We start from the raw sequence: 12,993 nt of genomic DNA, 5'->3' as shown, positions 1-12,993 counted from the left end.
GTTTTGCATACCTCTAAGAGTGCTAAATGTCTTTGATTTTATAGAGGTTTTATGAGTTAACTCTTAGTATCTATTAAAATTTACCTAAGCCATTTTCTTCACTAAAACTTTTTTTAAAATGTTTTTATTTGCCAAATATTTATTCTACCTCTCCCCTGTAAATCTAAGTGTATATCTGTAAGGTCTAACTTGGAGAATCTGATTTCCAGTGGAGTTTCTCTTTTACAACATTAGATAATAGCAATAGTAACAACTAAGATTTATTGGACCTTTACAATATGCTAGGTACATGGGTTAATTCTTCAGATCCTCCCAACAACACTATGAGATAGGTGCTTTGTTATTATCCCCATTTTACAGATGAGAAAACTGAACCAGAGACTAAGCAACTCATCCAAGGGAAAACTGGGCAAGTTTTAAAATCTTAGTTAGTGAGAACTAGATTCAATCACAGGCTGTCTGGCTTTCCATAGTTCCTACAGCTTCTGGTGCTCTCTGAGAACCATTTATACACATTAGTGGTTGGTGATTTTTACAACTGGCATCATATATTAGGCTAATGAAACACTCTTTTTATTAATGAGCCCCTATTATCAGAAGACCTCATAGAGTTAACATAATGGGACAGAGGGTTGTAGACCTGTGAAAAGGCTTTTGAATTTTGGGATTCAGATAAAGTTAAATTTGAGTGCAGATATAATTTCATAGTTTTGTACACAGCTAGTATTCTGGATGGGTTATCACATTGCATACTAAATTGCTTAGAATTCTGCAAGAGTAAAAGATGTCTTCGGAAATAATAGTGTGAATTTATAGCAGCAGAGTGATGACCTAACATAGCTTTTTAAGTATGTGCTAATTTAACTATATCATCCAACTACAAATACTTCTAAAGTTGTGAAGGTATGAGACTGTAATGACATCTCAGTCATCATAGAAGGAGTGTCATCTATTTAAATCCTAAGAACCCTCTGTGCTCCTTTCTTCCCCGAGTTTTCCCTGCCACATCTCTTCTTAAAAGCTAAATAAAGCCAGGCACAGTGGCTCACATCTGGAATCCCAGCACTTTGGGAGGTTGAGGTGAGAGGATTGCCTGAGCCCATGGGTTCGAGACCAGCCTGGGAAACTTGGCAAGACCTTGTTTCTACAATAGATCAAAAAATTAGCCAGGTGTGGTGTTGTGCACCTGTGATTCCAGCTACTTGGAAGGCTGAGGTGAAAGGATCACCTGAGCCCAGCGGGTAGAGGCTGTGGTGGCCGTGAGCATGCCACTGCACTCCAACCTGGGCAACAGAGTGCGAGTTCAACCCCCACCCCAAAAAAAGCTAAACAAAGAGATCTCAAACAGTCACCAGTCATCCCCACCCCTCACTGGGACAGTGTTAAACTTTAAATGTTAATTATGTAATGAGCTGCCTTGCATGTAATGTCTGAGTATGTTATTACTACAATTTAATAGCAAAGAATATACTACCATTCAGTCAAATTTCATTTACTTAACAAGCAATTATATCACAACTCACAGGTATATATTTATTTGTACATTAGTGGCTATGGGTTTTGAGGGTACAACGAGTTATAAGATTTAATCTACATCTTGGAAGTATTTAGGATCTTAATGAGAAGGTAAGAATACATAACACTAGGGAAATACAAAACAACTGATAGGCGACTGCAAGATAAAACTGCCTCAAATGTTCTGTTCTATATGAAGAAAGGGGTTTTGTAATAAATCAGTTGAAAAGTAGAACATAGCATAAGTCTGTATCCCGGAGGCTCCCAGGAAAGGAATGATCAGAAGAAAAGGAGGTCCATCAAGGAATCGTTCATAAAGGAAATGAGATTTTTAATCTGAGCCTCAAGAGAAAAATGGAACCTGAACTGCTGGGCTGGAGGGAAGTATATTTCAGAGGAAAGTACAGCAGAGTGAAGGGGGGAGGCAGATGCAAAAGACAGGTGCTGAGCAGCGACACTGCACCGGATTCTTGTACAATAAGAGCCAGTTTGCAAGGCCATCTTCCCACTGCAAACAGAGGTTCTCCCTGTAAACTTCAGGATCAGATTGCTCAAGAAGGCTCGCAAGGAAAGGGATAAACACGCTTTTGGATAATTTGTGCTTTGTGCACCTATTTCAAGGCAGAGTAAAGAACAGCACCACTCTCTCATCCCCTGACTTGCGGCCCAGGGGCCAAGCATCATGGGATATCATCTGGCTGCTCTGCCTCAGGGCTTCACAGTCTCCCACTGCTCCCATGGTCCATTGCACAGGCCGGCTTTCTTCACAGGCCCCAGCCTTCCAACCTGGCCAATTACACCACCAGGAGGAAATCCTCCCCCTAGGTCTCTCAAGCAATCTGCTTATGATGAGCCTGTGATTAACCTTATTAACACACGCATTTACCACAGTCATCACTAGCAGTCAGACATTACTCAAAACCACTAAAAACAACAAGAACAGCCATTACCTGGTTCAGTGCATCCAGCCTTGGCACTCTACAGCTCTGGGCCTTCAGGAGCAGTTAGTCAGGCACCCGAGTCACCAGCTAAATGCACACTGGAGACAAGGCTAACATTCAGAGCCCTTGTTCTTGGATGCCCAGAGGATTACTCTCTATAGCCAACTATCTGAGGATTGCAGTCCAGGTCACATAAACACGCATAGGACATTCCTCCAGGAAAAGATCACTCACTGGTACCAGGGAGGGGAAAATATATTACTTCTAGAAACCTACAGGGCTCTGAACTGGGACAATCAAAATAGCAAGTCCCTATCCACAGCAGCCTCCCAGAAACTAATTAATGCTGTGGATGTGGTTTGCTAATTATTTTCAATACCACCATCATCCTGAGAGGTCCCACCGGAGGGCTCTCTGTGAAGTCTTCCCTGACTCAAGTGATGCACTCCCTCCCTCTCCTGGGAAGGGCAATTCCATTCAGAGCCAGAGCACACAATTCAGAATCTATTTACTCACAAATCAGATCAGTGTTTTTATTTCAATTCCAAGAGCTGTCAATTTCATGAATACTACAGACATAACTTCTGGACTGTACTGGCCAACTTAACCTGTGAGCTCTCAGCCTAAGGGCCAAAGATTTCTAGGGGCGGAGGGGGGAAAGGAATGTAAGGATAGAATTTAAGAAGTCTGTGAATTTGGATGGGAAAAAGTTACATATTCATGAATTAATATATTCACTGATTATGAGAACAGGTAGTAACCCTGAGCAATCTTAGCTCTGTTACTATGTCTATCCATAGATGCATCCATATCACATTTTAGTTATTGCAGGTATCTTAAAGTGTCATTTATGATCATCACTAACTCAAAATTATGGGACTTATTAGACCCACAACAAAATATTTTTATTTAATGCATTTATCATAAAGCACATGTATTAACTTATTACAAATTTATTTAATGCTTTGATAGCTATATTTCCATATCATTGATTTTCTTTGTAATCATGTCTATTTTATTTTATGCATTCATTTAGAATATATTTCTGAGAAGGTGTCTATAATTTTACCATACTTCTAAAGATGCTCATTGGCAGTAGTGGGAAACTGCTAGGGGAGGGGGACACACGTCATCAACAAGGGTAACTGCATAATGATCATTTGTATACCTAACCCTCAATTGTACCCCACATTTTTAAAATAAAAAGGAAATAATATCAGTTCATATAAAAAAAGATGTTCATGACAAAAAATTAAAAGTTGAGAATCTTTGAGTCAGACACATCACAAGTGCTCAGTAAATCTTTGCTAGTCTTTCTAAAAAATCTATAAACACTAGTCTTTCTAAAAAATCTATAAATATGACAATTTGTGCATTGCCACATAAAATTATATTTGTTTGCTTTTTTCCCAGAAATCAGTGTCAACTCAGGAATTAATGTTCAGCTTCTTCATGAATTGCTCTCCTTTTTCTGTTTTGAACATTTCAGGTTCTTATTTTTTACCACTGTCCCTTCTACAAGCAATATCCCTTCCTGTGGCCAGGAAAGAAGATTCCAGCACCCTGGGCAAACACCACGAGTGTGCACAAATTAATCCTCTTCTTGGAGACCACCCTGAGTGAGCGGGCCCTGCGTGGCTCCTTCCACGTATCCCAAGCGATCCTCACCCCCAGGGTGAAGACTATCGCCCGAGGCCTGGTTGGGGGCCTCAAGAACACTTTGGTTCATAGGTAAGCATTGGCTTCCACCTCACAAAGTAAGGTTTTTGGTTTATTTTTTTTTTTAATTGTCCATTGCGCCAGGTTTGAGACCCGCCTGGGCAACTTGGCGAGACCTCATCTCTATAATAAATCAAAAAATTAACCAGGTGTGGTAGCACATGGCTATAGTTCTGGCCACTTGGAAGGGTGAGGCAGAAAGATCGCCAGAACCCAGCAGGTCAACGCTGGGGTGGCTGTGAGTGTGCCACTGCACTCCAGCCTCAGCGATGGAGTGTGAGACCCTGGCCAAAAAAATATGTACATACACACACAACACATAATTTTTTCTTCTCCTTTCCATGGCGACCATGAGTCCTTAGAAGCAGCATAAGATGCTGCACACTATGCTGCAGCTTCAAATACTTCCTGAGGACAGAATTGAGCCTGGCTGTACAATTGGGCAAGAGAAGTTCTGGTAATTTTGCATTAGCTGATAGATGTTCTTTTACCTGGGTACTGATGAATAATAGATATTGTCAAGAAAAAGGATAGATAGATCCTGTTAGCTGAACTCATATTATATAAACTCAAAATGAAATAATCAGGAACATATTTTTATATGCATATGAAAACATGTCCCTGTTTATTTCATTTTGAAATATATATATATATATATTTACACACACATGTATATGGTTCCAGAAAAAGTATACACAGTTTAAGAGATGTTACCTGTGTATTACTTTTAGTTTACTATAATCAGAAATGTTTAGACGCTGATGGTAACCACTTTGAGTGCCTCTTGTAATTGCAGAAATCAAACGTGGCTTGTATTCATCTACAATTTTAATACAGTTTTTTCCTTTCTTAAAATGTGTATACTTTTTTTGGCACCCTCTGTACATACATATATATGTATGTATCTATATATATACATGCACACACACATATGTATATATATATATATATATAAAGAGAATGTTATAAATACATTTGGATAACAGGGCACCCCTTGCAATGCAAGCAGAGGAAGCTAATATATTTTGGGTAACAGGATGTTTACAAGGATCCATTTGGTTCCCGAGTTCCAGGTGGTGAGCAGAGTTCAGATAGTGAAAGATTCACACAGAAACATGTCCCTGTTTACTTGGTTCTGCGTTGGGATAGCATGAGTTCAGGTAAAAGGAGTTCACCTAGCAGGAGTTTAGGTAGCAAAGGACACCTGCATTTTTCTTTCTTGGTGAGAGCTCCTGTCTGTGTCAACCATGGCAGAACCAGAAACCCCTTTCTGTGTGGTTCATTTAAGTCTTGACTGAATTAGTTGTGATGAACTTGGAAAGGGAACTTTATAAACCAGTATTGTTTTATCTCTTTGAAAGATCTAGAATCACAAATTTTCTTTTTTTATGATATATGTATGTGTACCCACTCCATTTTTCTCATGCCTTTGGTAAATGTGTAGACTAACATTATTTATTTATTCACTCATTCAACAAACATTGAATACTTAGGAGGAGCTAGTGCAAAAATTCAAGATGAACAACATGTCTGCCCTCATGGAACTCACAGTCTCGCAGGAAAAACGAACATGAAAGTTTCTGTAAGACAATGTGAAAATCATTCTGAAAAAGTCCGTAAAGGCCGGGCATAGTGGCTCACATCTATAATCACAGCACTTTGGGAGGCTGAGGTGAGAGGATTGCCTGAGCCCATGGGTTCAAGATCAGCCTGGGCAAATTGACGAGGCCTCATCTCTACAATAAATCAAAAAATCAGCCATGCGTGGTGGCACGTGCCTATAATTCCAACTACTTGGAAGGCTGAGGCAGAAGGATCGCCTGAGCCCAGCAGGTAGAGGCTGCAGTGACTGTGAGCATGCCACTGCACTCCAGCCTGGGCAACAGAGCAAGACTCCAACTCAAAAAAAAAAAAAAAAAAAGGCAGTAAAGAAAGGTATATAAATAAGGAAGAAAAAGTATTTAAAATAAGATATATCTGTATAGTGTACTCTGAAACAGACCCTTTTTGCAGATGATTTCATATGATTCTTAAATCAAGTCAGCCTCTAGGAGGGCACAATGTCTGAAGCACATTGTCATCCCCACTTAAGATGATACTAAGTGAGATTAAGTGACCCAGATCCACATAGCTACAAAGAGTCAATAATATGGCACAAACTCTGGACTTCTGATTGTTAGCCCACTGCCCTGATCAACACAGACTTGGAGACCACATATTTTAATGCTCTGTTCCATCCTGCTCATGGGCCCACAATTGTTTTATTAGTTCCTGAATCTGGTCAGATCTCACTAGTTACAGTTGGTAACCCACAGTGTCTCAAAGCTTTTCATATGCCTGGACATTCCCAGAAGTTTAATCTGGTTGCAAATGAAACAGTCTCTTCCATTTACCTTACTGGTGAATGAAGTTGTAATTGATGTAAATTTACCTTCCTGGTGAATGATGTTGGCATGTGCCCAAAGATATCCTGGTATGCCAGAGCTCTTGCCGGACTGTTAGCAAGTAGATGTCCCAAAGCTTGGGAAGATACCTTGACATCTCAGCCTCCGCTGGTCACATGAATATGACAGGGATGCATCTTGCATTCCTACGCCTGCACATCAACTGGAAGAGGAAATGCAATTTGTTCCCCCAAGGCAAGTGCAAAATGTGGCTGTCATTTCCTCTGGGCTATGGAACAGACATAGGGCCTTCTCTTGAATACAGACACCCAGAGGGTCTGTCTTGACTGATAAGCCCCCCGCCAAGGTTGCTGTCAAACTAGTCCTGAGCACTAATTGTCAGCTCTAACCAAGAGGAAAAAAAGACAAGGAATATTTTCTTACAAATGTGGAGGTGGCTTTCGCAGCAGAGATTTAACCTCCCAGCTCATAGGTGAACTGGAGACCTAAAATCTTGTTCACCTTTGTTCAACACCCTAAAAGGAAGCACATAAAATAGACCGAACTTCTATGGTGGTTTCCCCTAGATTCATAGAAAGCTGAATTTCAGAATTCATAGCATTCCCACTGAAGTCAAATAAAAGTGAGTTTTCCCTAAGCCTGAAGATGGTATCTGTAGAACTCTAAGGAGACATGGACTAAAATCAGAAGACCTGAGGCTGAAGCCTGACATGGTTCCTGTTATGGGTTGAATTTCGTCCCTCCCCCCACAACATCCCCAAGTTCATATGTTGAAACCCTAACCTCCAGCACCTCAGAACTTGACTGTATTTAGAGATGGGGCCTTTAAAGAGGTAACCAAGTTAAATTGAGGCTCTTAGGGTGGACCCTAATCCAATCTACTCAGTGTCCTTAAAAGAATAAGGAAATTTAGACACAGACACCAGGGATGTGTATACACAGAGAAGAGGCCATGTGAAGATACAGAAAGAATGGCCATCTGCGAACCAAGGAGAGAGGCCTCAGGAGAAACCAACACCATGATCTTGGACCTCCAGCCTTCAAAACAGGGGAAAATTAATTTCTGTTTAAGTCAACCAATAAGTGATATTTTGTTTTCTCAGATCTCTGAGCTGTGGTTTTGTCAGCAGTTAATGGGGTTAATAATACCTCGTGAGGCTATAGAATCTTAATATGAAAATGCCTAGCATACGCCTGGCACAGAATGGGCATGCCATCTCTACCTGTGAAGAAACCCAGAAACACAAGGGGGCCAGCCTTGTTCTCAAGTAGGCCTCAAGGTCAAAGGGAAGTTCCTGACCTACTGTTCTGCAGTCTGGGAGCTGTCGCCTCCAGGGTCTGTCAGCAATATCTGGCTCAGTCTTTCGCCTAGATCTCTCATCCTGGTAGATACTCGGAGATAAGAAAATAAGGTTGCTCCTCTTCACAGTGGGTTCTATATTCCCCTTTCTTTGTACATAATCCTTGTTATTTGATCCTTGCCTTGGGGAAGCTTGACACACGCAACCCGAAGCTGACGCAGAGGCCTCTTTGTCACCAGAGACCACAGGTACATAGCTTCCCCCACATTTCTCTGCTCAGGCTTCAGGGATCTTCCAAAGGTTTGGCTCTGGCAGCAGTCGCTGGAACTGCCGCCAAGCCGTCGGTTCTCATTCCCGGTGATGACCAGCAGATGGCGCCTGCGCTTCATACTTAAACACCGACCGGGCTTTGCAACAGAAGTCTTGAAGGCATCAGGCTCAGTGCTACTGGGCCCTTGGTGTGGGTCACTGTATATTCACGGTCTGTCTTTAAGGGACGTCTGTATTTACAGCCCCTTAGTCTCAGGCCACAGCATTGTGTCACCTAAACAGCAGGACGTGACCTCTTGAAGGAGGTTTCTTACCTTCAGCCCCTAAGTATCTCTACCTCACACCCTCTCATTTATGATTTTTTCTCCTGTGCAAAGCATTTACATAGACTTATTGTATCCCAGGAACTATTCTAAACATTTTACATGTTTTATTTTATGTAATATTCCAAAAATTTATATGAAGTATTATTGTCTCCATTTTACAGAGGGAGAGACGAGGGACAGTGAAATTCTACAAGTTAAGGTCATATTGCAATTATTAAGTCTTTAGGAGCCTTGGTTAAAAATAGAAGTACTCCTGGGGAGGGTGGTCTGTTAAGTCATAATCAGCTATGACTATAAAAAGTAAATTAATTTATGAGATGTATTTTCGCCCATGGCCAATTGGAGGTCCCCTGAGTGAGGGAGGAGACCCAGGACCAATTATAACTGTTATGGTAAGAGAAAAAGAAAAAGGGCAAAATGCTACTTAGATCTGACTCAGGTTGTCTAGAAAACCGAGAATCAGGATGTATGCTGAAAGAAGGAGAAAAGGAAGGGAGACGATGACACCAATGAGAAAGTTGCTAGAAGAGAAAGTGGCCTGTTAAGATAATAAATTTTGTTTATTTTCAATTTTGCCCAGAGCAGATCCTTCCTAAAAAAATCTTCACTTCTTACCCAAAATTTAAGCCCTGTTTCTGTCTTTCTTAAACCATTCTCAACCTACTGTGTATTTGGTGAGCTGTTTCGACCATGATGTAAAATTCTGAGTACATTTACTTGCTACCTCTTTCTACTGCTCATGGCATTGTATACTTAGGACTAATATAGAGGTTATCACCTTGAATTGTCATTATTTGTTTATATCACTAAGCAATTGGCTATCACATAGGAAACCTTCAGTTTATAAAATGAGACTAGCCGGGTTCGGTGGCTCAGCCTGTAATCCCAAGTTTTGGGGGGCTGAGGTGAGTGGATTGCCTGAGCCTGACGGTTCGAGACCCGCCTGGGCAACTTGGGGAGACCGCATCTCTGCAATAAATAAAAAAATAAGCTGAGCATGGTAGCATGTGCCTGTAATTCCAGCTACTCGGAAGGCTGAGGCGGAAGGATCGCCAGCGCCCAGTGGGTCAAGGCTGCAGTGGCCGGGAGCAGCCACTGCACTCCAGTCTGGGCGACAGAGTGAGACTCCAACTCAAAAAATAAATAAATAAATAAAATGAGACTAAAAAAACCTGTTAGTAAGACAATTGATTAAGTATTGTTCTATTAAGAAGCCACACGTGGTGTGACTATCTGTGTCTCCATATGGAAAAAGTGAGCCTTGCCCCCTACTTTATACCATATACAAAAATTAATTTGAGATGTGTATTAGAGCTAAATATAAAAGCTAAAACCACAAAGCTTTTAGAAGAAAACATAGGAGAATATATTTGTAAATTTGGAACAGACAGAAGTTTCTTAGTTCACAGAAACCAAAAAAGAAAAAATTGACAAATTAGACTCCATCAAAATTAAGGAATTCAGCTCATCAAAATATGTCATTGCCTCAATGACAACACGTTAGACTGCTCACATGGTGATGCTGACTGGAGACTGAGCTGGCAGTCAAACAAAAAACAAACAAACAAAAAAGAGTCATTGAGAAATTAGTAGACAAGCTACAGGTTAGGAGAAAATGAACAGGCTGGAAGAAAATATTCACAAAATCTATCTGACAAAAGACTAGTATAAAAAATATAAATAACTTCTCGCCGGGCTCAGTGGCTCCTGTAATCCCGCGCCTTTGGGAGGCTGAGGTGAGTGGATTGCCTGAGCCCGCGGGTTCGAGACCCGCCTGGGCAACTTGGTGAGACCTCATCTCTACAATAAATTAAAAAAATGAGCCGGGCGTGGTAGCGCGCACCTGTAGTTCCAGCTACTTGGAAGGCTGAGGCGGAAGGATCGCCAGAGCTCAGCGGGTCGAGGCTGCGGTGGCCGGGAGCGGCCACTGCACTCCAGTCTGGGTGACAGAGTGAGACTCCAACTCAAAAAAAAATAAAAATAAAAAATAGAAATAACTTCTCAACAAATTTTTTTAAAGATAATGAAAAAAATGAGTTAAAAAATTGAACAGATGCATACAAATAGAAGATACAAATATGGCCAATAAACATGTGACAATCTGTCCAACATCATTAGTCATCAGAGAACTGCAAATTAAAACCTCGTGAGATAGTCTAGGTGTGGTGGTTCAAGCCTGCATCCCAGCACTTTGGGAGGCCGAGGTTGAGCCTGGGGGTTTGAGACCAACCTGGGCAACTTGGCGAGACCTTGCCTCTACAACAAATCAAAAAATTAAATGGGCATGGTGGCATGTGCCTATAGTTTCAGCTACTTGGAAGTCTGAGGCGGAAAGATGGCCTGAGCCCAGCAGATGGAGGCTGTGGTGGCCATGAGTGTGCCACCGCACTCCAGCCTGGGCAGCAGAGTGAGATTCCTATTCAAAAAACAAACAAGCAAAAAAAAAAAAAAAAAAACCTTGTGAGATATCTCTACACACTCGCTATAATGGCTACAAAGAAAAAGACTGATAGCATCAAGTTTGGGTGAGGATGTGAAGCCACCAGAACTGGCACACCTTACGGATGGGAATCAAAAATTGGAAAACCTCTTTGAGAAAAGTTCGGGAAGTTTCTTACAAAACTAAATGTAAAGCAACCTATAATGCAGTAATTTCATTCCTGAATATTTACCCGAGAGAAATGAAAGCAAATGTCTACAAAAAGGCTCCTATAAGAATCGTCCATAACAATTTTACTCACAATATCCAAAGCGGTGGCAGCAGTCCATGTGTCCATCCCACGTGTGTAGGAAAATGGATGCGCAAACTGCAGTACAGTCCTACAATGAAATACTGTGCAACAGCAAAAAAAAACAAAAAACAAAAAAACTGATACATGCAACATACATGAGTTTCAGAACCATTATGCTAAATGACAGGAAGCTCACACAAAGGAATATAATTTTGCATGGCTTATATGAAGTTCTAAAGTAAGCAAATCTGACCTGTGATGGGAAACAAAATCAAAGTCCTTGCCTCTGGGAGGATGGGGCAGGAATTGATGGGGAAGGGGCATGCAGAAACTTTCTAGAGTGCTGGTAATGTTTTATACCTTGATATGAGTTTGGGCCATGTGTATATTTGTCAAAACTCAGCAGTTACTTCCTTAACATTTGTATGTTTTTATTGGATGCAAACTTTATGTCAAAAGAAAAACAAACCAAAAGCACATATTGAACCCCAGTTATGCCTATGCAAGCTGAAGTACTTAGGGGATGTGTGTAGATGTTTATAACTGGAATATGCCAAATAAAAATAAATCTGCCAAAAAAAATAAAAGATGGACTGATAGGTGTGTGGTAAGCAAGCATAGAAAAATGTTAGTGATGAACTCTAGATGGTGGATATAGTCACTGTAAAATTCTTTCAATGTTGCCCTATATTTGAAAATTTTCATGACCAAAAAAAAGAACTCTCCAATACTGAGATTCTTGCTCTTAGTTTTTCAAGTTCCTGTCTAAATGGTATCTGTTTGGTGCTTGGAGCAAATAATCTCCTCCTCAGCAAAGTAACCCTTAAAAGTAAAATTCTCTGATAGAATAGAGACCACTTCATCCCTGAAGGAGATATAAAGCTTAAAGGGACATACCTCTGGAGGCTGGTGTGCTTATTAACATGCTTTTGTTATATCAATAGAAATATTTTGTTTCCATTTCTGGAGGAGTTCCTCTAAACGTTTGCTGTTTGTCCTCTCTTCCTCCACCACTTCCCCCTGTGTAGGAATCTTCCTGCCATCCTAGACTGGGTCAAAACCCAGAAGCCAGGAGCCATGGGTGTCAACATCATCACATCGGACTTCGTGGACCTGGTGGACTTTGCCACGACCGTCATCGAGTTGAATGACCTCTTACAGGAGGACAAAGCTCTGGCTAAATGCTGATTTAATTTTTTATTTCGCTTAATGTTGAATTTATCCATCCAGGGTAGAGTTCTGAAGGGTTTCCTGTTAGGATGTCCCCTGAGCAGTGATGGTGAAGTAGAGAGGAAGATGGCTTTTTTTTCTCCTTCCTCACAGGGCCATTGGGATACCATTACAGGGCTTTTCATTACATTTTCCCCAAGTGAGACTTTTAAGAAACTTAAGTCCAAGGGAAGAAAGTATGTTTCATGTGATCAAGGTCAGGATCTCCCCAATGACTTCTAGTGGTGAATGGAATACAGAAATAGGGTCTCCAAGTTCCAATGGGGTGTTGAGTGTCCCCTAATTGGCCCGGTTCCCTATTGTTTTCCAGGTTGTTGTGTTTGAGCCAGTGAAAAGGATGAACCAGAAAGACATTCCTAGTCAAAATAATGGCTCATTACCAGCATGGACTGTCCCGTGGGGTGACTCTGATATCAACCTGGGGCTCTGAGGGTAAAGGAGCCAAGCACAATTTCTCTCTAGGATTGCTGGATGTCTCCAGCTCTTCTCGGAGAAAGTAAGACTCATTTATCACCAAGGTGTTTCAACCGCAAGCTGTTCTTGCATAGCACACA

At 41.1% G+C, this 12,993-nt stretch overlaps 1 protein-coding gene across 1 annotated transcript in view; it reads left to right on the top strand.

The window, feature by feature from the left end:
• The window catches only part of PLCXD2 (phosphatidylinositol specific phospholipase C X domain containing 2), a 53,930-nt gene extending 41,467 nt beyond the window's left edge, over nucleotides 1-12,463 (top strand). Inside the window, exons 3-4 of the mRNA XM_008066590.2 lie at nucleotides 3,946-4,187; nucleotides 12,238-12,463. Coding sequence (XP_008064781.1) covers nucleotides 3,946-4,187; nucleotides 12,238-12,397 — 402 coding nt within the window. The 3' untranslated portion in view covers nucleotides 12,398-12,463. The remainder of the gene's footprint in view (nucleotides 1-3,945; nucleotides 4,188-12,237) is intronic.
• Nucleotides 12,464-12,993: the final 530 nt, after the last annotated feature.

Source organism: Carlito syrichta, unplaced genomic scaffold (assembly GCF_000164805.1).
Source record: "Carlito syrichta isolate Samal-C Ts95f unplaced genomic scaffold, Tarsius_syrichta-2.0.1 Scaffold309017, whole genome shotgun sequence".
Taxonomy (NCBI): Eukaryota; Metazoa; Chordata; class Mammalia; order Primates; family Tarsiidae; genus Carlito; species Carlito syrichta.
Note: the sequence above shows the minus strand (reverse complement) of the source record. Positions and strands in the feature narration are given on the sequence as shown.